General features: G+C 42.2%; 1 protein-coding gene across 1 annotated transcript in view; it reads left to right on the top strand.

The window, feature by feature from the left end:
* PCCA (propionyl-CoA carboxylase subunit alpha) overlaps nt 1-26297 on the top strand; it is a 477837-nt gene that overhangs the window by 10831 nt on the left and 440709 nt on the right. The window contains exons 2-5 of the mRNA XM_075061511.1: nt 439-520; nt 2372-2417; nt 2523-2556; nt 21096-21128. Coding sequence (XP_074917612.1) covers nt 439-520; nt 2372-2417; nt 2523-2556; nt 21096-21128 — 195 coding nt within the window. The remainder of the gene's footprint in view (nt 1-438; nt 521-2371; nt 2418-2522; nt 2557-21095; nt 21129-26297) is intronic.

The following is a 26297-nucleotide window of genomic DNA, read 5'->3' as shown; positions in this document are numbered from 1 at the left end:
AAATTAAACAAAGCCCACCCCAACCTAAAATCATAGGGAGAAAGCTACCCTTTTTAAAAAGGGGGATGTGCAGTAAAGAACATTCAAGGCTTATAACTTATGGTACTCTTGCAATTTTAACTTTCATCAGTTGCTCGTGCTGTGAAGAATCAGTGCTCTTTGGCAATGGATAATTGAGATCTAATACAATACATGGGAAAGTTTTCATGTCTAGTATTAATGAAAAACCTTTTCTGAAGCTCCTGAATTTGTTTTTTTTTTTTTTTTAGGTTTGAATGTAAGAAGTTTCAAGTGTGGTGTATATGTGCAGTGGGTTTTTGTTTTTTTAAACTTCCTTGCAGCTTAAATTTTTTTTCCAGGAAATGCTATATATAAATTATTCTTTTAATTAACCAAACATCTGTAATTTGAATCCTTATCCCCTCATGCTTTTTGTAGTGTGCAACACACCATACAAGATGGTGCCTTATAACTTCACGTACATTCTATACGGCTGAATATGATCCTAATGAAAAGGTAAGTTTTATAAAATCGCTTGATTATACTGTACCATAAACATATGTGAGACTGCCTGTTACTAAAAAAACTCCTTAAATGTTGGATTTAAAAAAAATAAAAAAATCTTACTCTTCAGGCAGATAAATTATCCTTATTCTTGGGAGTGTATTTGCCCATGCCCTGGACATAATGTACATTTCTTTCACATTCCAAAACACATTTGAAATAGTTATTTACACTGTACTTAGTCATTTTTGAAGTGATGGAGTCCCCATTTCTAGAGAATCTTTAAAGCTAGATCGGACAAAACATTGCAAATTACTATAGACAGCAACTCTGCATTAGCAGCAGGACATTTAATAAATGACCTAATGTCTTCCAAGTCTAATGTTTATGAACAGTTCACATGCTAGGAAGGTATAAAGATGAGACTTTACAGGGCTAGCAGAGAAGAGTAAATCCTCAAGTTAGGGGAGGTTGCCAGCTTTTTTTTTTTCCCCACTCTGTATCTGGCCCATTAATTGACTCAGGAAGTAGCAATCTAGGTCTGCAGCTACTAGCCAAGCAAAACTTTTTTCTAATGGGAGGTACATTCACTTGGCTTCCCTCTAAGTAAATCTGCTTGGATGATTGCAAAAGCTGTGGCTGCATGTGCTCTGGTATTGAGGGGAAATTATAGCAGCTGTGTTTCACTCTGGGGAATACAAGACATAGATTTACATGTCTGCATAGAAGCACCTGACAGGGGATGACAGCTATATTAGAAAATGAAGGGCAGGGGGAACGGGAGTGTAGAACAAAAAGTAACTTCATTCTTGGGAGAATTTGATCATGAATTTGCACTTGCAACATTTCCTACAGGTCTTGACACTTATTCAAGACTGCTCCTCCCTCTCCCACTATGGTTAATTTCCTCTGTGTCATGAGGATAGTTCTGTATTGGCAGTGAAACAGCGTGCTTAGCTTCCCTCAATCTGTTAATTGGAAGTCCTGTGAGCATGTGCCAGGGGGTAGTGGGTGTCAATTGAGCTCAAACTCAGTTATCCAAACATTATTTAAAAAAACTGAATCGGACTGAATTTCAAGATCTTCCCCTAATTAGGGGAAATGACCTACTTAGGAAAGACAGCATGTTGCTCAGAAGCAATGTCTGATGTTTCTTGCTGGATGTCAAATGTGTCTTCTGTAATAGCAGGAACAAGAGTTCAGTGTCTCCTCCTGTTAGTGTGTCTATTGCAGAATTGACTTACTTTATTTTGCATAACTATACTGCTATCGCTCCCTTTGTGGCCACTCTTATTTTTGGAATAAGTGGCTTGCCTTTTTTTCGTTTTTTTTAAATTTTAGCGTAAACACTTACAAGGTGATGTAAGAAACTGAGGCCAGGAGGCGGGAGGCACTGCTATATTGAAACAAGTGTTTCCACACAAGGAGACCTGATAGTATAACTACAATGTCTTAAATTCATACCTTGGCTTACAGTGCTGTAACTTTACTGTGTCAACAGGCCCGTATTCTAGTATAACTATGTCTGCACTGGGAGGGTACTACTGCCTCTTAATTATGCCAACGTAGTTAAAGTGACAAAACTCCTAAATGTGGACAAAGCCAAAGAGTTCAAGCCTGATGAAACAGCAAATTCCAGTTCAGAGCTGGCAAAATTACATGGAAGGATCACTGTTGATCTGAATTGATTGTCTTCCTTTCCGTCAGAATAATCAAGATTAGACTCTGGTATGAACAAAGTGTTTTCCCCCCCCCCCCCTCATTTACACAAGGCCCGCGATAAACAATCTATGTGGAGTGTTTGGTTTTTTACGTTATATTTTTAAAACGAAAATGTTGATTCGTCCAATATTCTGTCCCCTTTCAGCATTTGAGAAACTCCTTATCGCCAACAGAGGAGAGATTGCATCAGAGTAAGTTAAACTTTCAAGCGAATTTATCATTCTTGAACTTTTTGCTGTAAGATTACTTAAATACTGAAAACTATCTCCTCTCTTTTTTTTTTTTTTTTCAAATAGTGATAAAACATGCAAGAAGAGGGCCATTAAAACTGTGTGCTATACATAGCCGTGTTGATCCAAGTGCGTAAGTTTGTTGAGTCATTGTTTGTTACGTGTTAATTGTTTTTTTTTTGTTAAGCTTCTTCTGAACAAACAAAGGAATCAAGTGTTGGAACCATCGCAGTGTGAACAGCCCTAACCTTGTAGGCACCTAGGAAATCTCTGGAACCGCAAAGCCTGGATAGGTGCTTAGGCCCATATAATAGCACGGGAGCAGGTAGTGTAAACCTGGCCTAAGACAGCAATAAGTAAAGTATCCTACACTAGTTAATAATAACTTATTACAGGAAGAGAGGTGCAAGTGGATCAGCTGTTGTGTGTATTGTTGACTCTTAGATACCAGCTGGAATATAGAGAGTAACATAAAAGTGTTTTAAAATGAGTTAACAAATGAGGAAGGAAGCAAGCAGTATAAGAATGATGGAAAGCGACATAGTGGTGTTTCCAGAGAGTAAGGTAGCTACTAATTGGAAAGATCTGCTTTAATGGTGTATATGGAAAAAGTTGGTATTCCGTTAAAAATAATAAAAAATAGTCAAGGATGTAAATCATGCCCGGGACTGAATGTCTGAGCACAATAATGGTTGTAAAATCGTATCTTTGAATATAGCCCCATTGCCATCGTATTCTAAGCACCTCAGTCTCTACTTAAGAAGCAACAAAGAGTCCTGTGGCACCTTATAGACTAACAGATGTGTTGGAGCATAAGCTTTTCATGGGTGAATGCCCACTTTGTCAGTCTCTGCTGTAGATCTTCTCTCAACATCTCTTGTGAGGTAGGATGTACTCTTCCCCATTTTTGTAGATGGGGGAACTGAGGCACAGAATTTAAGGGCTTATCTACACAGTGCCACAACCAGAGTACAGAAGTGCGAACTGTAGAGCTCTCTGACTGCCCCATGTAATACCCTACTGGCATAAACTTAAAGGTACCTACTTCGTGTTAACGTAGTCTTGTTTGTTCACACTGATATAGTCCCTGTTTCAAAGTATCTTTATGTTTATGCCACCAGGGTCTACATGATCATTTAGAGTGCATCACTTCAGGGCACTCTGCAGTTCATACCCCTGTAGTCCGGACCAGCCACTAATGACTTGCCTGAGGTCACACATGACGGCTATAGGAGAGCAGGGGATTGACTTCGGGTTTCAAAACCCAGGTTAGTGTCCAAACCCCTGGATGGTCCTACTGGACCATCCTTTTGTCCCTGAGAAGAACAGAGTATCTTCATAACCTCTGGCTGAAATTCAGTCCAGGACAGTGGTAATTGGAAGATATTGCTGCTCAGTGTACTGTGAAATGAGTTTTTGGTCTCTTGTTCAGTTCCTAGTGAGCAGGTATCAGTGTCACAGTTATCAGTAAATGGTGCTTTTGCCGGTTTAGTTGGAAGCCAAGGATTAAGTGGGTGCAGTGAATAGCCTACTGTTTCACTACGGTATGCCTATGCCACAGCAGGGGGTATGCCTGCTAAATATCGAGGAGTATGGGAAAATGAGGTAGTTAGCATGAAGATAAGTTTGAAATGGTAAGATGGGAAAACTGAAGCTGGTAAGGCCGTAACCCAGGGTTATGTTGTAGCTATATTTTGATTATAACTGGTTTTAGCACAGTTTTTAGTGAGTGTTTTTTTTGAGAATTGTGAATTTTTTTTATTAAAATGCTGTCTATATTGATAACATGGGAAGGGTATTGGTGAAGATGTTAATTTAAACTGTGTATAATGTAAAAAGCCAATAGAGGTGGCAGAAATGTGAATATGTTAATGCATAGGTTTAATGTTATTAGCATTATAAGAGGTTATAAAAAGAGTAGTTTTGCTAAATTATGGAAAGCTCTCTAGTTAATACCCAAAAGTATATAATTAAAGGCAAGTTTACACTACAACTCTGCTGACCTAGTGTGAATGTGGATAGTGTGAAACCTGCATCACATGGGGCAGGGGCTTTTTCACATTCCTGAGCAACGTAAGTTATATCAACTTAAGCAGCAATAAGAAAGAGGAGTACTTGTGGCATCTTAGAGACTAACAAATTTATTTGAGCATAAGCTTTCATGGGCTAAAACCCACTTCATCGGATGCATGCAGTGGAAAATACAGTAGGAAGATATATATCACACAGAACATGAAAAAATGAGTGTTGCTATACCAATGCCATAACAATATAATCAATTAAGGTGGGCTATTAGCAGCAGCAGAAATTTTTTTGTAGTGATAATCAGGATGGCCCATATCCAACAGTTGACAAGAAGGTGTGAGTAACAATAGGGGAAAAATTAGCATGAGGAAATAGTTTTTACTTTGTGTAATGGCCCATCCACTCCCAGTCTTTATTCAAGCCTAATTTAATGGTGTCCAGTTTGCAAATTAATCCCAATTCTGCAGTTTCTCGTTGGAGTCTGTTTTTGAAGGTTTTTTGTTGGAGAATTGTGACTTTTAGGTCTGCAATTGAGTGACCAAGGAGGTTGATATGTTCTCTGACTGGTTTTTGAATATTATAATTCTTGATGTCTGATTTGTGTCCATTTATTCTTTTACATAGAGACAGTCTGGTTTGGCCAATGTATATGGCAGAGGGATGTTGCTGGCATAGGGCATATATCACATCGGTAGATGTGCAGATGAATGAGCCTCTGATGGTGTGGCTGATGTGATTAGGTCCTATGATGGTGTCCCTTGAATAGATATGTGAACAGAGTTGGCAACGGGCTTTGTTGCAAGGATAGGTTCCTGGGTTAGTGTTTTTGTTCTGTGGTGTGTGTGTGGTTGCTGGTGAGTATTTGCTTCAGGATGGGGGGCTATCTGTAAGCGAGGACTGGCCTGTCGCTCAAGTTCTGTGAGAGTGAAGGATCATCCTTAAGGATAGGTTGTAGATCCTTTATGATATGCTGAAGAGGTTTTAGTTGGGGGCTGAAGGTGATGGCTAGTGGCGTTCTGTTACTTTTTTTTGGTGGGCCTGGAGTAGGTGACTTCTGGGTATTCTTTTGGCTCTGTCACTGTTCACTTCAGCAGGTGGGTATTATTATTTTAACACTGCTTGATAGGGATCTTGTAGGCATTTTGTCTCTGTGAGGGATTGGAGCAAATGTGGTTGTATCTTAGAGCTTGGCTGTAGAAATTGGATCGTGTGATGTGGTCTGGATGAAAGCTGGAGGCATGTAAGTATGTACAGTGGTCAGTAGGTTTCCGGTATAGGGTAGTGGTTATGTGACCATTGCTTATTAGCACTGTAGTGTCCAGGAAGTGGTTCTCTTGTGTGGACTGGTCCAGGCTGAGGTTGATAGTGGGATGGAAATTGTTGAAATCATGATGGAATTCCTCAGGGGCTTCTTTTCCATCAGTCCAGATGATGATGTCATCAGTGTAACACAATTAGAGTAGGGGCATTAGGGGATGAGAGTTGAGGAAGCGTTGTTCTAAGTCAACCATGAAAATGTTGGCATATTGTGGGGCCATGCAGGTACCCAGAGCAGTGCCATTGACTTGAAGGTACATGTTGTCCTAACCCACAACTATTTCACATTTGGGGACAAAGTCACAAAGTTCAGCCACCAGGTTTGCTGTGACATTATCGGGGATACTGTTCCTGATAGCTTGTAGTCCATCTTTGTGTGGAATATTGGTGTAGAGGGGTTCTATATCCATAGTGACCAGGATATTGTTTTCGGGAAGATCACCAGTGGATTGTACTTTCCTCAGGAAGTCAGTGGTGTCTCGAAGATAGCTAGGAGTGCTGGTAGCGTAGGGCCTAAGGAGAGAGTCTGCACAGCCAGACAATCCTGCAGTCAGGGTGCCAATGCCTGAGATGATGGGGCATCCAGGATTTCCAAGGTTGTGGATCTTGGGTAGCAGATAGAATAGCTCTGGTTGGCGTTCTAGGGGTTTGTCTGTGCAGATTTGTTCCTGTGCTTTTTCAGGGAGTTTCTTGAGCAAATGATGTATATAGTTTCTTTTGGTAACCCTCAGTGGGATCAGAGGATAATAGCCTGTAGAATGTGGTGTTAGAGAGTTGCCTAGCAGCCTATCCTTCATATTCCGACCTGTTCGTTATGATGAAAGCACCTCCTTTGTCAGCCTTTTTGATTATGATGTCAGAGTTGTTCCTGAGGCTGTGGATGGTGGCGTGCTCTGCACAGCTGAGGTTATGGGGCAAGTGACTCTGCTTTTCCACAGCAGTGTAGGCCTGCCCTCAGTTACAGGGTTATAAGGCTATTCATTCTGTTGTCAGTGTACTGTTCACCCATTGATACACCATTCTATCTTTGAATGTGAGTATAATTGCAGTACCTGGTAATTGTTTGCCTGTCTGCTTACCTAATCATTTTTCTTTAGAATAAAGTTTGGCTCTATCAATCAGAGTATCATCCAGGGTTCTCTACTAAATTAAATTAACTGACTGTAATGGTCTCCACTCAGGTCACGGCCACAACTCTGAACTGCCAAGGGAGTTATGGGGAGGGAAGCCTGGGCCCTTCCACTCTACTGGGCTCTGATTCAGGGCCCTTCTAGCTACCGCTAACCTGGCAACCAAGTCTATTTAAGGCTGTTCTCCCTGGGCCTCTTCCACTTGTTCCCCCATAGGGTCACCTCAGCCCAAGGCCTTCGCCTGAGGGGAAAATCCAAATCTCAGTGAAGCAGGAAGGAGTCGCCACTGTCCAGGGACACAGAATACTTCCCTCTCTGCTTGTCTCTGTGGAGGGTCCTCCCTTTCCTCATGGAGGGCCCCTTTGGCAGCTGCGTCAGAGCCTTTAGGTTTTGCTCTGCTCTACTCTGCTAGAGTTGTGGGCTGCAAATCTGCTCACCTTCAGCATGGCTCACCAACTGAGCTAATTTGCTCCCTTTTAATTCCTGCTGCAGGTGTCACGGGGGGGGGGGGGCTGGCTGAGCTCCAAAAATGCCTTATAGCCCTTATGAGCTCAGTGTGTGGCTTGTACACCTAACAAGAACTAGAGGCTTGACCGAAAAACTGATTGGAAAGCAAGGCACATAAACCAATGTAATATTAATTGGGAAATTAAAAAGTCGCAGAAAGTTCTGAACGCACTAATAGGGGACAGTGGGAGAAAGGCAGAAGCAAGAATGACAAGCTTAGAGAATGTCTGGATGTATTCGAATAACTTTGCTGTGATAACATGGGGTGTGTTGATAATGAAGTAGTATCAAAGACATTTGGGTTGTGTTACACCTGCACTAAAAAACCCTATGGTACCATGTTAGAGCCTAGTCGGTTAGCTTGGGCTGTGGGGCTAAACATTGCAAGGTAGATTTCAGTATTCTGGATGGAGTCTTGGGCTTGTGATCTCTGTGTGTTGGGGGGTGGGTGGGTCAGGGTGGTGGTGAGGAAGGGGTCACAAAGCTTGACTGGCTGAATGTCTACACCAGTGGTTCTCAAAGCCGGTCTGCCACTTTTTTAGGAAAAGCCCTGGTGGGCGGGCTGCTTTGTTTACCTCCGCATCCGCAGGTTTGGCCAATGGCGGCTCCCGCTGGCTGTGATTGCTGCTCCATGCCAATGGGGGCTGTGGGAAGAGGCGTGGGCTGAGGGATGTGCTGCCGCCTTCTGCGCCCATCGGCCTGGAGCAGTGAACCACGGCCAGTGGAGCATAGTAGCTGAACTTGTGGACATGGCAGTAAACCGCCTGGCACAGGGGTTTTTTGAACAAGTGCACCGGCTTTGAGAACCACTGTCTACACTGCAATTTTTAGCCGGTAAGCCAAGTCAGCTGAGCCAGCAGCTGCGGCTGTGCAAGGTCTTTGTTATTGTAGTGTAGATGCATCTAAATGGCATTTAGTTCATGAGGACAGATGAGGCCTGCAAGACTACAAAAGGGCAAACATAGTGTTATTAAGTACTAGGGAAATAAAGACTAGTATATACTATAGCATTTAATGAATTATTGTAATTATTATTAAGCTGCTTAAACACCTAAAGGAAACAGATGATCATTGTGATTCCTTAAAAGAATCTGGGTATTGTAATATGACTGACTTGACTTAACTAATCAGCATCTCAAATTTTGCCTTGACAAGTTTAAGTTAATATCCACTCTAAGATTTGACATGAAAAACTATAGTAGTGAAATGTTTTATGAACTACATCGGCTCCAAAGAGAGTCTCTACATTAAGATGTAACAGGAGCGATTGGTTTAGGATTGGGAATCTGGTACATGTGTTCCTCTAAGCTGCGTGGTGCACGGCTGATGAAGAGTCAATCAAATGCCATTCACTTGATAAGCTGAGCCGTACAGGTCCGGCGGCATGTGTTCAGTGCCATCCCCCCTTGGCTCTGCAGTGCATTGTCCTGCCCTCTGACTTGGAGCCCCTGTCAGCTGCTCCTGGACCCTCCTGCTAACGTGCAGAGCAGGGGCACTGATATCATGGGTTATTCCCCACTGCCATGTACTCCATTTCTATGGAGTTGGGAGGAGGGGTGGCTCAGAACAAGCAGAGCTGCTGTGTTTGAACAAGGAGCCTTTCTGGTGGGTGCCTTAAAGAACGGCACACAGTCTTCAGACTTTTCAGCAGACAGCACGCATGCACTCCCCCCCCCCCCCCCCCCACCCCTGAGTCTCTCTCACACTTGCCTCCATACTACCCTGACTACAGTGCACCTCCTCCCTTCCACTCCCCTCCACCGCACACTACACATTAAGCAGAAGGGTTCTGGGAGCAGCTGACTAGAGGCTCCAAAGCAGAGGGCAGGAGGAACAGGGCTGCAGAGCAGCAGGGAGAGGGGCACCTGAACACACAGCATCAGATGTACCGGGCTCTGCTAATCAAGTATGCCACACTTGATTGACTCTTGGGTGGCCGTGCGACCACGCAGCTTAGAGAGAACACAGCTTCCAGCCATCATCAATTAAGGGAAATAGGGTTAGCTTTACACGTACCATGAGGATGAAAATACTAGAGAGAATATGTCCAGAATGAAGCAAGAAACAGAAAAAAGGATGACTGTAAATTAACTGAGAATATACTGCTTTAAAATAGTTCCTTAAATAGAGAAGTAACAGAAGTGGAATTTAGAAAGTCACAGAGACCTTGACAATATAGCTGCTAAAGAACAGGCAAAGGATAGTGCTGGTTATGGGAATTTGAAATATATACAAAGTAGTAGGTCATGATACACACTCTATGGTCTTAAAACACTTGCCTAATGTTTTAGCTACAAGCAGTTATTTGAAGAAGCCCAGGAAATATGTTATTGTGAATTACTTGAATGCAGTATAAGTACATGAAAAGTATAACTGGAAAGAAGATTCATTTTGCCTTTTGGATAATTAAAAATTTGGCCAGTGAGGTTTTTTAATTAAAAACAAACAAGAAGAACCCTGAAATAAACCAAAAGTTGCTGCATTTGACTGAGAATAAACAAAGATGTTTCAGCCCCAAAGCAATCTTACTTCTTAAAAAAGTGCTTGAAAATAGGGATTTAGGCTGAAAGTATGCCTCAGCCATAGGTATAGCCTTGCTAGAGTAAACACTATAAAGAAAAGCTAAAGAAATATTGTAATGCCTAACGTAATGAGCTAAAAGTTCCTGATAAATGAACAGGCTTACGCTAATTAGATCGGAACAAAAGAAGATATAGTGTAAAGCAGTGAACAAAATATAATTTTATTTGGCATTTTTAACACAGCAGAGATTCTATAGCCATAGAATGTAATGGACTATAAATGACTAGAAAAATCCAATGGGAAAATCATGTAAGTCACTGGAAATCTGTGAAGTAAAAGATGACTAGTTTATACCTTAATGTAGGCTAGTTATTGATATTGGTCTTTTTTTTTTTTTTTTTTTTTTTTCCCCAGTTGAAGTGAGGACTCCAGGTGTGATCTGCTTTTCTATCAAAGTGTCCTAAAACTCAAACATTTTTCATGTTCATAACTCTGTGGATTGGACATTCATATTTACTGGCCATTAAAACATACTTTCCCTTGAGCAAAACTAAAACTGACAAAATACACATGCGGGAGTTGTTTCTAAATTTACAAATACTTTGCTTGTATAAAAGCAATTGCACTGCATTCAAATGTACTGTAGGAAAAATCCTGCAATGGTGTAGAGCGATGGAAGGAGAAACTGGATGGTTCAAAACTGTAGGTAACTTCTCTGATAGTCTTGTGGCTTTTTTGAAATTTTACTAAATTTCAAAATTAATTTAGACAATAAAAAATGACTCATTTGAAAGGCTATACACAGTATTTAAAAGATGTTAACTTCTAATCTAGAACCAGGTAACTCAGTCACGTATATTTGTCCTGAGTAGTTGACTCTTTTGAAGAAGAACTGTAATTTGCTTCTAGTTTTGTTGATGATTACCATGCAATTAAAAGGGATACTGTCAAACCTGTGTTCCTGACTTCTTAATTCTACTTTGGGGAAAGTAAATAACACAAATGTGGGAATAGAGTTGGTTAATTGTTTGAATTCAGACTAATCTTCCCACTTTGGAAATATTAGCCATTTGTTTCTCACTTTCTAAAAAATGGAAGTTAACACAAAGTATGCTGTTAATTGTCCATTTTCTATAAAGTATACAAATATAGATGTCTAATAGTAACCAGGCTGCAAGCAAACTGCAAAACAAAGACAGACGTAAAACATACCTGCCTCAAAATACACACAAGATCCCTCCCTTTGAATGTAACAATAAAGAAATGTAAATGTCTTGATGGCACAGAAGTATTCCAGTGTGTATCCAGGAGGAGAATGTTCTGGAACTTTGGGCTTGGTTATTACAGCGAGGGGTAGGCATGTGGGCATCAGGATGCCAATATGGGAGAATCTGCCCACCACAATATAATCTCAGAGAGGGACATTTCCACAACATAGACACTGTGGTGAGATGGAGAATGTTTGTTCAATTTATGAATTCTGGTTGCTATTATAAGATTAAGAACGTTGCTGTATCATTGAATACATATGTGCTTAAGGTTTCCACCCTTGTTGACAAGAACTGTCTGTCAGCCCTCGCAGACCAGGTGCAACGGGGGTCTTTAGAACTCCACTAGCTCCCATTCAGGTGGAAACACCTTGGGACAATGGATTAGCTCAAGCCTAAAAGAAGCTGTTTTATCCTACTTCTCTGCAAGGGGCTGGGGAAGTTAGGAGAGTGGAAAATTCTCAAACAGGATAAAGGGACTGATGACAAAGCAAGGGCTTAAGAAGGACTCAGCAGGAAGCCTTTGGACATAGTTACAAAGTTTTGGGCAGGAGATGCAAAGAGACAAGCAGGCTCTTTTTTTTGTAGCTGGAGGGCAGGGGCCCAGTTTAGCTACGGGACCAACCAAAGTCAAAGCAAACTGACCTGGAAAGGGGGTGGGAGGTGGGGCCTCCATGGTTGAGAAGAGAAGCCATGTGATACAGAAGAAGGATCCTGGATGTCCCCAGAGGACTCTGACCCCAGCCCAAAGAATGCTCTGGAGGGAAATGCATGTAGGGTTTAATACTTTTGTAGAGAGTTGCAGTTCTTGTGGTTTTAAGTAAAGAACATTAGTGTGTTAGAATCCTGTGCAGTGTGTGTGTGACACCTACTACGTGCCTTTGAAGAGCTAACCTCTGAATTCTGAGAATCCATATGGCTGGAACTTGGGGAGAGGGTGTGTTTAAGCTGCAGAGGAGTCTGGGGATCAGCACTGCTCCCAGGGTTGGGTAGTTGGACTATGAGGTCCCAGTTCTCAGAGCAGGTGCTAGACAAAGGATCTGTACCCCAAAATTGTGCCTAGAGGCCTCACGCCAGGGCCAGTGCCTGGCTCAGTTCAGACTCTGGAGGATTTAAGCACATGGGGCCAGAGTTGTGGGTCCCCTTACAGTGGTCTAGTGAGTGTCCAATGCGGCTATGAATAGGTGTGGTCAGCAGTTCCAGTTCAGTGGCTGCAGTTGCCATGGTGGTATCCTAAGGCAGCAGTTCCTCACTTAGGTAGGTTTTGTATTGCTTAAGGTTTTACATACTAATAGTAAGGCCATGAATGTGCCTATTTGGTAAAGTCCTTTTTAAAATGGTTCCATCTACAGTACTGTGAAGAGCAAGAGCTGAAATTCATAAACGGCTCTGTGGGCTCAGAAAATGTGCCTGTCCACTTAACACTGTCTGGTTACACCCAACAACCACTTTAAGTTGTCTATTTTCCTGCCTATTGGAGAGATGCTCTCCTGTTGTGTATTGTCTGTCTGTAGAGAAAATCATTTTGGTACATTCAGTTTTGATAGTCATCTATGTGGTGCATTTCTGCTCAGGTGGATGGAAACAGAATGAACATCAAGATGTCCATGAGGCAGAGTGTGTTACGCAGCTTCTTGAATTAATTATTGAAAGGTTTTGAAACAGTGGGGTAGCTCCTAACTGGATGAAGTGTTGATGCCTAGAGAGTTCAAGGAATTCATTTATATTGTGTGACGTTTGTTGGATACTTACTGCTCTTGTTTATTCCCCCATGTGATAAATTTTCAGAGATTGATGTCTGGCTCTGATTACGAGATGAGACCTGTACATCTGTTATCTTTAGCCTTATCCTTCATAATATACAAACGCTTGCATAATTCTATTCATAATGGAAAAGTTTGTTTATCCAAATGATTACAAAATATTTCAATGGAGGACAAAGTACTGCACTATCTTATATGAGGTATGGAGAGTGACGCTCATGATCAGCAGTAAATAAGATCATTAGACATTGTGAGTGTGGGGGTTAGACACATAGTGTAAATTCCTCTGTATGACTTTGCCAATCCTGAGTTGCAAAAAGCCTTCTTTTTCGGAAGCTAATATTGTGCTAAACCAGTAGTTTCCAACCTTTTTACGCACAAGATGACTTTTTGAATGTAAGTGCAACTCAAGATCTACCCCACCCCTTCCCTGAGGCCTTGCCCTGCTCACTTCATTACCACTCTTCCCCATGCTCACTCACTCTCACCAGGCTGATGCAGGGGTTTGGGAGAGTGTGCAGGCTCTGGGCTAGGGCCAAGGGGTTCAGAGTGTGCTGGGAGGGGGCTCTGGGCTGAGCTTGGGGTACAGGAGGGGGTGAGGGGTACAAGCTCTGGGAGGGAGTTTGGGTTCAGAATGGGGTATGGGGTGCTGGCTGTGGGAGGGGGCTCAGGGCTGGGGCAGAAGGTGCAGCTTCTTAGGCATAATTTTACTTTTTTGGTCATGTTGCCACACAAATATACAAAAATTTCTGCTCTCATCTTCCTATTAAGTATTTTGGAATGTTTCCATTAAAAATTGTGACACTCTTAGATGGCTTCTCCATTCAGAATTTCTTCTGGAAATCTTGACTGCTCCATCTATCCAGTGGCCAAAATTTTGTATGGGCCACCTCTGGCTTGGTTTATAGTTCCTGGCTTTCAAAGATGGATTTTGGGAGTCTGCACCAGCTCCGTACTGCTTCTTGTCCAGTTCATTTGCTGTCATGATGTTAGGTTAATTTGAGTTAGATCTGGGTTTGTATTCTGTTTTCTACCCCGGAAGCTTTCTACAGCAGACAAAAAGTGCATGGTGCATTTTGACCTCACAACTGCCTCAGAGTAATCAGAGGCCATGCACACTCCAAAATTTTGCCTGTCTTGATGCAGGGAGGCCTGTGAAACATGAATAATCTTGTACACTGCCTTTGCAGGTGTGAATTCATGATAAGATGTCCGCTGAAGGTAATATCTTGTTTGAGTTTGCTTTCCGAACCCCCTCAGTCTGTAAACTTCCAGTTAGAACTGGTTGTAAGGTAGAAATCACTTCCTGTGAATTTAAAAAATAAAAAGCCAAAGCTCATCTTTGGCAGACAATTTCCAAACAGCTCAATTCCTAAACTTTGCATTAATTTTTACTACTTCAACAGTTGTGCCCAAGGTATACTAACTACTGTATAAACATATAAAAAATCATCCAAAGCACAGGACTTGGTGGTGATGGAGGGGACTTTAGCTACCCAGATATCTGGGAAAATAATACAGCAGGGCACAGATTATCCAGCAAGTTCTTGAAATGCATTGAAGACCATTTTTATTTCAGACAGTGGAGAAAGCAACTAGAGGGGAGACTGTTCTAGATTCTATTTTGACAGATAAGAAGGAACTTATTGAGAGTTTGAAAGTGGAAGGCTGCTTGGGTGAAAGTGACCATGATATAAGAGTTCATGATTCTAAGAAATGGTAGGAGGGAAAATAGAATGAAGATAATGGATTTCAAGAAGGCAGACCTTAGCAAACTCAGGGAGTTGGTAGGTAAGATTCCATGGGAAACAAGTCTAAGGGGAAAAACAGTTTGAGGGAGCTGACAGTTTTTTCAGAGTTGTTATTAAGAGCACAAGTGCAAACTGTCCCACTGCATAGGAAAGATAGGAAGTATGGCAAGTGCCCACTGTTGTTTAACCAGGAAATCTTCAACGATCTGAAACTCTAAATAAATAAAAAAAATTCCACAAAAAGTGGAAAACAGGTCAAATTCCTGAAGAATCAATATAAACAACTTGTAAGGACAAAATTAGAAAGGCCAAGGCACAAAACAAGATTAACCTAGCTAGAGACATAAAGGGCAAAGAAAATATTCTACAAATACATTAGAAGAAAGAGGAAGACCAAGGACAGGGTAGATCCATTATGCGCTTAGTGAGGGGAAAGACAAAAACTGGAAGTGGCAGAACTGCTAAATGACTTTCTTGTTTCAGTTTTTGCCAAAAAGGTTAGTAGCAATTGGCTGTCTAACACATTAAATGCCAATGAAAATGAGGTATGATTTGAGGTGAAAATAGGGAAAACAAGATAAAAATTGCTTAGGCAAGTTAGATGTCTTCAAGTTGTGAGAGCCTGATGAAATGCATCTTAGAACATTCAAGGAGCTGACTGAGGAGATATCTGAGCCATTAGTAATTATCTTTAAAAAGGCATGGAAGACAAGAGATTCCAGAGTACTGGAAGAGGGCAAATATAGTGCCAATCAATAAAAAGGGGAATAAGGACAAAGCTAGACCAATCAGCTTAACTTCAGTGCCCAGAAAGATAATGGAGCAAATAATCAAGCAAATAATTTGCAAACACCTAGAAGATAATAAAGTGATAAGGAACAATCAACATAGATTTGTCAAGAACAAATCATGTCAAACCAACCTAATAGCTTTTTTTGATAGGATAACAAGTCTTGGGGGGGAGTGATGGATATTGTATATCTTGACTTTAATAAGACTTGTGATACTGTCTTGGATGATCTTCTCATAAACAAACTGGGAAGATATAGCCTAGATGGAACTACTATAAGGTGGGTGCGTATCTGGTTGGAAAATCATTCCTAGAGAGTAGTTATCAGTTCACAGTCAAACAGATAGGACATATCCAGTTGGGTCTCACAGGGATCAGTCTTGGGTCCAGTTCTGTTCAATATTTTCATCAGTGAATTAGATAATGTCATAGAGAGCACACTTATAGAATTTGAGGATGATACCAAACTGGAAAGGGTTGCAAGTGCTTTGGAGGATAAGATTAAAATTCAAAATGATCTGGACAAACGGGGAAAATAATTTGAAGTAAATAGGATGAAATTTAATAAGGACAAATGCGAAGTACTCTGTTTAGAAAGGAACAATCAATTGCATGCATACAAAATGGGAAATGATGACTGCATAGGAAGGAGTACTGTCGAAAGGGATATATAGGTTATAGTGATTCACAAGCTAAATATGAGTCAACAGTGTAACACCATTGCAAAAAAAAGTAAACATGATTCTGGGATGTATTAGCAGGAATGTTGTAAGCAAGACATGAGAAGTAATTCTACCACTCTACTCTGTGCTGATAAGCCCTCAGCTGGAGTATTGTGTCCAGTTCTGGGCACCATATTTCAGGAAAGAGGTGCACAAATGAGAGAGGTCTAGAGGAAAGCAACAAAAATGATTAGAAGTGTAGAACACATGACCTATGAGGAAAAATTGAAAAATGTAGGTTTGTTTAGTCTGGAGAAGAGAAAACTGAGGGGACATAACAGTTTTCAAGTACATAAAAGATTGCTGCAGGAGAAGGGTGAGAAGTTGCTCTAGTTAACCTTTGAGGCTAGGACAAGAAGCAATGGCTTAAAATGTGGCAAGGTAGGTTTGGTTTAGGTTAGCCATTAGGAAAAATATCCTGTCAGGGTAGTTAAACATTGGAACAAATTGCCTATGGAAGTTACGGAATCTCTGTCATAGCAAGCTTTTAAGAAAAGGTTAGACATACACCCTGTTAGGAATGGTCTTGTTCTTATGTAGTCCTGCCATGAATGCAGGGAATTGCACTAGATGACCTATTGAGATCCATTTCAGTCATACATTTTTATGATTCTGTACAGAAAAACATGTTCTTGCCTTGGAGAGCTTAAAATCTAAAACATTTAAAACCAGATGGAAAGCATGATGTAAGGGAAGAGTAATATAATCATCGGGGTGGGGTGACTGAGAGTCTTCATAGTTCTAAAAAGACCTTGGTTTTTTTGTGTGTATATGTAAAAGTCTGTCATCTCTTTCTTCCTTTCTACTGAATTGTTTGCAACAGTAGGCTTAATTCTCACAAGCATTATGCAAGATGGATAGGTCTAAAGCAAAGCAATTTAAATAGCCGATTTCTGTCGGCAAGCAGGAAACCTTAATTTAAATTATTAGGTTTAATCTTGTTTTGAATTTGAATCTTTTTCTAAAGAAAAGTTAATTCTCATTGGTTGGGTAATCATTAAAACACATTGACTTGCAACTAAAATATAACCTTCATGCTACATTTGGTACTTATTTTTGCTAACCAGGACAATACACTGTCTATACACATTGAAACAATTATATAGCTTAACATACGTTTATTCAGATTCTTAATTTTTACATTTTCATTGTTTGGAAAATGGTGAATGATTTTTTTTACTTTTGATTTGTCAGGCTCTGTTTGAATGAAAATTAGAATTCAGTAAAATATGCTAAAACATTTTATTTTTGTCATTAAATGGAACTACCTTAAATGTGCTGGACACAAACTTTATCAAAGCATGTTTTACATTTAAAATTGATATATTAAACAAATCTGTAGTTAGTGAACCAAATACTTCTGATCACTCTTGTCCCTCAAGATATTAGAACTAGTAAAGCTCATCCTCTGACACCACAGTGGCATTCATAAGTTGGAAGAGGAAAAACAAGCTATCCTGCTTTTATAACTCTGTCTGTATTTTAACTTCAAACTAGTAATTGAACTGAACTAGTTGAATCAACTGAAATGAAGAAAATATTCTCTCTGCACCTGTGGAAGAGGTTGCTGCTGTCAAAAGCTGGTTTAGCACTTCAACAAACTCTAGGTGCTTACCAGTGACTTTCACCAGTTCAATGGTTTGCCTTTGTTTAGAACTTCAGCAGAAAATGTATATTGCTTAATGCTTTTTGTTTAAATTATTATAATAGATTATAGTAAGCATAGGCCTTGGCAAAACAATTTAAATTTAAAAAAATTGTTAATCCACCTTGTATTATGCAAGGAATGGGTCTTAGATATACGAACACTGACCCTACTGGTTAAAAATTTTAATGCTTTAAGCTATTTTCAAGGTTTTTTTTTATGTTTTTTTTTGGTTAAAAATTTTAATGCTTTAAGCTATTTTCAAGGTTTTTTTTTATGTTTTTTTTTTTTAATTCTTAATTTGTTTCTTCTATTCACTGTGAAAGAAAGTAATGCTAGGATTTGGAAAAGGGCTGTATTTGGGACCACTCTAACCCCTGCCTTCAGTTACCTTGACTAGCCTCAAACCTGCATGAAATAGCATTCCATTCCCTCAAATGTAAAAGATTTCCCTACTGTGCTTGACTGGCACAGGAAAAGCAGCAGGAGAATAAACAACTAGAGGCACGATGCTGATACCTTTACACTACTTGGGTAATGCCTTACCCCACAAGTAGTCTGATGGAAACCAGTGGGACTGTTCTGGTGTAAGTATTATTTAACATGAGTAAGGGCATCGGAATCTTGGTCAAAGTTAATTTGTAAGCGCTCCTAGTAAACCATACTGCAAGACAAACAAACCCTGCTCAAAGCTTTTTTTTTTTTTTAAATATATGGCCAGTTTGCTCCACCCTCAAAGCTTTTCAGATTCTGCATCCCTTCCCCCCACCAAATCCAGAAGGAACAGGTACTTTGGTTACTTTGAAATGTACATGGTTTTACTGGGGTATAGTTTTATACCAAAGTCCTGTCTGATGATAAGAACGGCCACGCTGGGTCAAATCAAAGGTCCATCTAGCCCAGTATCCCGTCTTCTGACGATGGTGAATGCCAGGTGCCCCAGGGAATGAACAGAACAGGAAATCATCAATGATCCTTCCCATTCCCTGCTTCTGGCAAACAGAATAGAACACCTTATAGTAATAGAACACTTTATAGTCTTAATGAAACGATAAAAGGTGCATCAAGATCTCCCTTAAATGATGATATTAGCTGGGCATATCCACAGCTCTTTCCCCCTGATTACAGCTATTATTATTATTGGTCATTTTCAGGCTGGAGATTACACTTTGGTCAAAAGTAACCCAGCTTTTTGCCAAGAAAATATTTTAGAATAACTAAGGGGATTCTTGATGAACAAGCTTGGAGTGCGGGGACTTAATGTTTCTTGGTCGGGAATGTCGATAGCATGACCTCTTTTCACACCCTGCTGTAACCTTCTTATAAAAACATATACTGACATACCATGTTGCTTATTTAGTTGTGAACATGAGACATATTTTCACTGGATTCTGATTTCTTTTTTGACCCTTCTCCTCGTTCCCCGAACTGGTGGATCTAATATTGCACTGAGCATCTCTGCTCAATATTTATGTACTATGGAAATGCACATATAGCATATTTTCAATGTGGTTTGAAAATACGAATTTTTGTGACCTTTTTGGGAAGTGACTAGTATTTGTTTGCTTTGACCTGTTGACCTTATGGGTTCCCTGCCTGGGTGAGCTAGAACAGGGTCTTAAGATCCTTTGATAGGTGGAGGGGGTACGTCCTTTCCTCTCTATCTGGCAAGAATGCCTCACTTGGGGTTTATTAGTTAGCTGTTTAATAAACAATTGGGCAGTTTCATTATCTAAAAGAGTGTGCTCCTTACTTGCCCATGTCTCTAGCAATGTAGCATTTTGTTTCCAAAGATGAATGCAGGAAAACTGCATTAATGACTTACTTCTTATGTTGTAAGTGGCAAAAAAGGCATGAACAGTTTTATTGCAGTGTGTTTGCATAGCTTCTCCTTATCTCTTCCTCTATTCCTTTCGCCTTCTGACATACAAGAAATGAACCTCAGTGCTGAGCTATTGTTCTTTCTTGTCTCCTGTTGTCCACTTGGGTGATCCCTGGGTGCACGGACAATGACTGGGGAGCGGAGGGGTAGGAGCGATGTAGCTGCCTCTCCTCCCCCCCCCCCCCCCACCTCTAGCTGGCCTTGCAGGGAGTGTGGGGGAGATAGACGCTCTGACCAGGGGCTCCTGAAAAAATGGTAGGCCCTGTACAAATGTGCGCCTGTGCCCCCATGACCTCACCCAGTGCTCGGGGCTTGTCCCACTCCATCCCGTGCTCCTGCTGGGGAGTGGGATTGGGGCACTGGGGGCTTGGAAGCCCCTGCACCCTGACTCTGGCCCTAGCAGGAGGGCCAGTTGAGCAGAGTGGGTCAAGCCTCTCGATCCAGCTCTGCGGCTGGAGCTGGGCAAGCCCCTGCGCCCTGACCCCCACTCCTTGGCTGGAGTGTCGAGTGGTGTGTGGGGCAAGCACTGGAGTGGGAGCAAAGCTGAGCTGGACTAGGGGTTTGGGTCTGGATGTTAAATGGCTGTGCGTATCCGTCGCTTATCAATAGGGGAATGTGTTCCGACAGTCAGATCCGCATACCCATTGTTTGCAACTTACAGTACAGTACTGCAAATGACGGATATGTGGATTGGGATCAATGTGAATTGGAACACGTTCCCCTATTGATGAACGATGGATAGGTGAAACAACGGATAAGGGGGAGATGTATATCGGGGACCCCCTGTATATACATTATGGCTCAGGCTGGAACCCAGACTCTAAGCCCCTTCCCTTTTGCTGGATTTCAGAGCCAGTGATCCAGCCTGAGCCTGAATGTCTGGGCTGCTATCTTTAGCCCTCTAGCACAGGGGTGGGCAAACTTTTTGGCCCAATGGCCTCATTTGGGTATGGAAATTGATGGCAGGTCATGAATGCTTATGAAATTGGGGGTTGGGATGGGGTGAGGACTCCATCTGGGGCCAGAAATGAGTTCAGGGTGCGGGAGGGGGCTCTGGACTAAGGCAGGGGGTTGGGACGTAGGCGGGGGAGGGCTCCAGCTGGGGGTGCCAGCTCTGAGGTGGGGATGGGGGATTGGGAATGCGGGAGGGTGCTCTGGGCTGGGACTGAGGGGTTCAGCGGGTGGGAGGGGAATCAGGGCTAGGGCAGAGGATTGGGGCACAGGAAGAGCTTGGGGGCCTGATGGCACTTACCTTAGGTAGTTCCCAGAAGCAGTGGTGTGTCCCCCCACCGCCTCCTACGTGGAGGCATGGCCAGGTGGCTCTGTGCACTGATCTATCTGCAGGCGCAGCCCCGCAGCTCTCATTGGCTATGGTTCCTGGCCAATGGGAGCTATGGGGGCAGCACTTGGGGCAGGGGCAGTGTGTGGAGCCCCCGGCTGCCCCTACGTGTAGAAGCTGGAGGGGGGACATGCTGTTGCTTCTGGGAGTCGCACAGACTGGGGCAAGCCATATTAAAACATCTGGAGGGCCGTAGTATGCCCAGTTCTACTCTAGCACAAGGCTTGCCAGCCCATCAGTTGACTTGGGCTTTGAGACTCAGTGACCCTGGGTTGGGTTTTTGCAGTGTAGATTTACAATTTCAGGGTATGCTTGTGAAGGCGAAGACCAAGCCTTCCTTTATGTCTGTGTAGTGCCTAGCACAATAAGATGCTGACCAGGAGCTGAGTACTACCGTAGTATAACTACTCATAAACCGAAGTGTAGGAGAGAGACTGCTAAGGAGACATAGTTGATACAGATCATAGCTGCCACCAGTGATGACCGTGTCACAAGGTTACGAGTATCACACTTTGACACACAACCCATCTATGTTTGGCATATTCGGTACTGGATCACACCTGGTGCCATGGGTCCTTACATCTATCATCATGTCTTGTTTAGCCCTGTCTGTCAATGCTGACTATTGGCACTTGTGTAAGATATGCTCTGCATTCCCTCCTCAACCTCTTAGGGCTAGTCCCACACTTATTCTGTAATAGATTAAGGGTCACATTTACTTTGAATGCCATAGATTCTTCACTTCCCTCCCCCACACCACCTTGGGAGGTGTCATCACCAAAAACATAAAAGTAGTAGTCTTATAACTAACGATTTCTGTATAAGTGATTTCCTCCCCTAACATCTTGGTCCCAAACAGTGTAATGACTGGAGATCTGTAAAGTAGCATACCTGGCATTTGGACTTTTTTTTTTTTTTTTTAACACTTTACCACAATCTTGAATAGTTGAGTGGCATTCTCAAAATGATTAAAAATTTCCTGAAACAGAGTTACAACCCTGGCACTTTGGGGCACGAGTCCTGTTTCCCTGTGCACATTCCATCAGTCTCAGGTAGTGAATAAGTTGGTGTATCTTGACATTGATCTCAAAAGGAAAGTTGCTTTTAATAGGAGAGAGAGGTCATCACCAAGGAGTGGACAGATATCTAAAATAATGACTTGAACAACTTTTATGCCTTGTAGGGGAGACAAACTGGTAGACTGCTGAAGGGAGGTTCTTGCAGTCCCTTCCGGAAGGAGTCATATCTTCTAAGGAAATAATGTACTGCAACTTTCCTGGCCAATAGCCCTATCTATACATATGCAAGACTTTCAGTTGTTGGAAGTCATGTGTGTAAAGTATCAGAAACCATATGCCTTTTTTTAGCTTGTACTTAAATTGATGGTCCTGGGACATTGTGTAAAATTGGTGTTTGAGATTTTAGCAAACTGAAATAGAGTGGCTTGAAGTCCCTGTGATTTTATATAATAGTCATCCATTATATTATATGTTCAGAAGGTATAAATGATAAGCTCAAGCAGGAATGTCTCTCTACTGGGGATATGATGCCCATATGTTGTTATAATTTGTTAACTGAACATATAGGAAGCATTGTTGCTTACATTAATCCATTCATCTATTTGAGCTGTAACCCAATATCTACTCCACACCAGGCTTGTTGCTCAGTTGCACTGTATGTTAGTGGCAAATGACAAAAACACCTTGAAAGAATAATTCTGGTTAAAATATTAAATCTGTTTTGTTTAAAAGCCATCTGGCAAAACTGGCATAAAAAAAACTAATACAAAAAGTTGGTTATTTTTTATCCAAGTAAAACTGAATAAACTAGTCATGTATATGACAAAATATTACAGGCCAGATGAGTCTAGAGGCCATGGCTGAATGCCACAGTGGAAGTTTCAGAATGTATGATGATCTCTCAGTGATTGTAGCAGCTTGTTACCATTATCAGAAAACAAATGGCTGTCTCTTATGCATAACTTTAATCTTAGCTACAGAAGTGCAGCCTCTGCTCCTTCTGTAATAGGGGATGTCTTCAAATACTCAGTCATCCTTCATTGAGTCACAGAGCTCCAGTTCAGGAAAAAGAACATTTTTATTTCCCTTTGAACACACTTTTATTTCTGGGCATGGGGAGCTCTTAAAATCTTGGCAATCATGAAAGTTTGAGAGGGTGGTGGTAATAGTGCCATTAGGCCTCAAGTTCTTAGTGCTTTTCATGGTTTCTTTATAACTGTTAGTAAACAAAGGGTTAGATTTTAATATTGACATCCGGAGCAGTAGATGATAAGCTCTCCATTTAGGATGGAAGGTTCTCCTGATAGATATAGATATATTAGGCTCTGTGCTCAGCATGCTTCCAAGCTACACATTCAAAATGGACTTTGCAGCTTGGTAAATGGTATGCATTCATAGAAAGCATGAAACCAAGGGCGCAAACACACTCTTTCCGGGGAGAAGGGCAAGGAGCCATGTTCACTCCTTTGCATGAGAAACCATGCATGGCTCAATAGCCTGGATCCTTTGTTATGATGATGCCACTCCTGGCCAGTTTACTGTGCAGTGATATCAGTTACATGCTGCTACGAAGGCTCAAAAGGCAAAAATTTGCCAGAGGAGAGTTGTAGGGAATGGGGTGGTGTGCATGGATGCCTCCATGTGTCCAGGTCTCTAAGCAGCCTCCAGGCATCCCAGTCTCCAGGCAGCAGGAAAAGTGGTGCAGGGCACTGGGCTGAAGGCAAGGCCTTTTCCTGCTCTGAGCAGCTGCTTCTGGATGCTGATCAGAGACGCCTCCCCCTGTGCATCCTGGGTGGAGTCTCTTGTCACTGTGAGTAATTGGGACCAGCTCTTGGGTGACTGTGGGCAGCAGGCCCTGTGCTTAGCTGAGCACCAGATGCCCCTCCTCCCCGGTACTCTGCTTGTATCTTACTCTTCTTGCATTTTTTTGTTGTTGTTGTTTCTTTCAATGTAATGCGATTACATTAGAGTTTAATGGGAGCACCATATTAAATCGGGATGCTGCATCCACCACTGACAGTTCATTTCACACAGAATTCATAAGCTGTACAGACAGATTACCCAAATCGTCACAGCTTCTACAGGGAGGACACCCATGATAGGTATTAACTTTGTGCTAGAGCAAATGTCATCCTGAAGATCTACTGTGCACTCTGGTGGGGAGTGGCAACGTCAGAGTGGACATGCCAGCATGTCTGTGCATCCAGTGTGCTAGGGGAAGGGTGTCCATGACTTCTGTGGGTAGATACAGATTGAGTGGTGGTGTTAGGGTGACCAGATGTCCCGATATTATTGGGGCCATCCCAGTATTAGAGGATTTTAGGGGGTTTGTTTTATAAAGGCAACTATGGATCACCTGCCCCCCCACTTAGGCCTGAGGCCTATTGAACAAAAGCTTTGGAGCAGCAGTTAAGCTTGTTTGTCTGTACAAAGGGCATGCGAGGGTAGAAAGATGTGATCAGCGCCCCAAATAAGAGTAACCAAGGTAATAGGACAGAGGGCCCCAAAACATGCCAGCTTGTGACAGCTGCCCTTGCATAACCAGACCGCAGTGAAAAGGGTGTTAGAACAGTCAAATCGCAGACTCGACAATAACAGGAATAACCTTCAATGGGAAAACTGAACGGTTAGTATGCTTTATGGATAATGATAAGGACCCAAAATAAGGCAAATAACAGGTTACTGGTGTGCAAACGTACGTTGTTGCGTTTAATCGTTATATAGCTTGGCAACGATTTACTGCCTAAATCAACCTGCATATATGTCTTGTATGAAAGTAAAGGAGCCTCAGTCTGTCTGAATCTAATCAACCTTCTGTTCAATAGCAACAAAGCTGAGCATGGCAGGCAAAAATTCATCTTGCCTTCGTAGGACTCTCAATTATGCCCTCTGCCAGGGCTCACAACACCCAGAGAGAGAAGCAGCACCCAAAAAGGCCATCAGGGGTGACTTAAGCTCCAGTTGGAAGAGCATAACGATAGTCTAGAGGTCCTTGTTCACTCCTGGTCTTTTGGCATGCCTTTGTGTGCAGCAGTGGCTCTCTTTTTGAAGCAAAGCAGTGCCTACCCACCACGAGTCCCATTTCAGGCTCCAACAAGAAAGACAAGCATGGACTTGTGCACCAATTGGCCCCACCTGACCTTTTCGCCTTCTCCTCTTGCTCTTTGTCAGCAAGGAGAAGAAAAGAAGCTCTTCTAGCGGAGTCAGAAGGGCGAGTCAGGATGACTTCCTGAGTGCCAGCTCCAACTTTGCTCTACCAGCCTGACCTATCGATAGGGCTGTCAGCGTCTCTCTCGAGGTCGCCCATCGTGTGTGTGCAGATGAGAGTGGAACTAGTGGTGTTCCCTAATGGTCAGTCCTAGGACAAATCCTATCAACTCTATGTTCATTAAAAGAGATCTGAAAAGGTAAACAGTGAGGTGCAAAGTTTGCAGATGATAAACTGCCCAAATACAACAGAGACGATCTCACAAACTGTGATTGGGCACAAATGGAAAGAAAATTCTAACCGTGCATAAACTATTAAAGTAATGCACATTGGAAAATCAACCCCAACTGTACGTACAAACATATGGGGCTAATTAACGCTACAATAATCAGGAAAGAGATCTTGGAGTCATCATGGTAGTCTCTGTAAGCCGACCAGACGTGTGCAGCAGCAGATCAAAAAAGCACACCAGCCACTGTTCTAGACATGATTAAAGAGGAGATAAGATAAGAATATTTTACTGTGCCTTTATCATCCATGTACACCCACATCCTCGAATCCACTGCGTACAGCATGGTCTCCTACGAATTTCAAAAAGAGATATAGCTAACTGCGCTATCGAAAAGTTCACGCCAGAAGGACACTAAAATGCGTAGGGTTAGGCGAGTCATATGGAGACGATTAAAAAGACTCCAATTTATAGCTTGGAAAAGAAAAGACTAACAGGAGCTGCAGACCCAGCACCCAAACCCCTTCAACAAATCGCCCAATCCCACAGCCTGCACCCCAGATCCTCCCACTCCGACTAACCGCCAGCACTCGACCCTGATATCGCTAAGGCTGACTGCTGGAAGTTTGCAGGGGCCGGAGTTGGGGAGCGGTTCTCCGGGCCACCGAACTTCTACAACACAGCTGCCCAGTCGTTCCAGGGCGCCCCATGCCAGCTAAGGCC

The sequence above is a fragment of the Chelonoidis abingdonii genome, chromosome 1, assembly GCF_003597395.2.
Source record: "Chelonoidis abingdonii isolate Lonesome George chromosome 1, CheloAbing_2.0, whole genome shotgun sequence".
Lineage (NCBI taxonomy): Eukaryota > Metazoa > Chordata > Testudines > Testudinidae > Chelonoidis > Chelonoidis abingdonii.
This window is presented reverse-complemented; position numbering and strand designations above follow the sequence as displayed.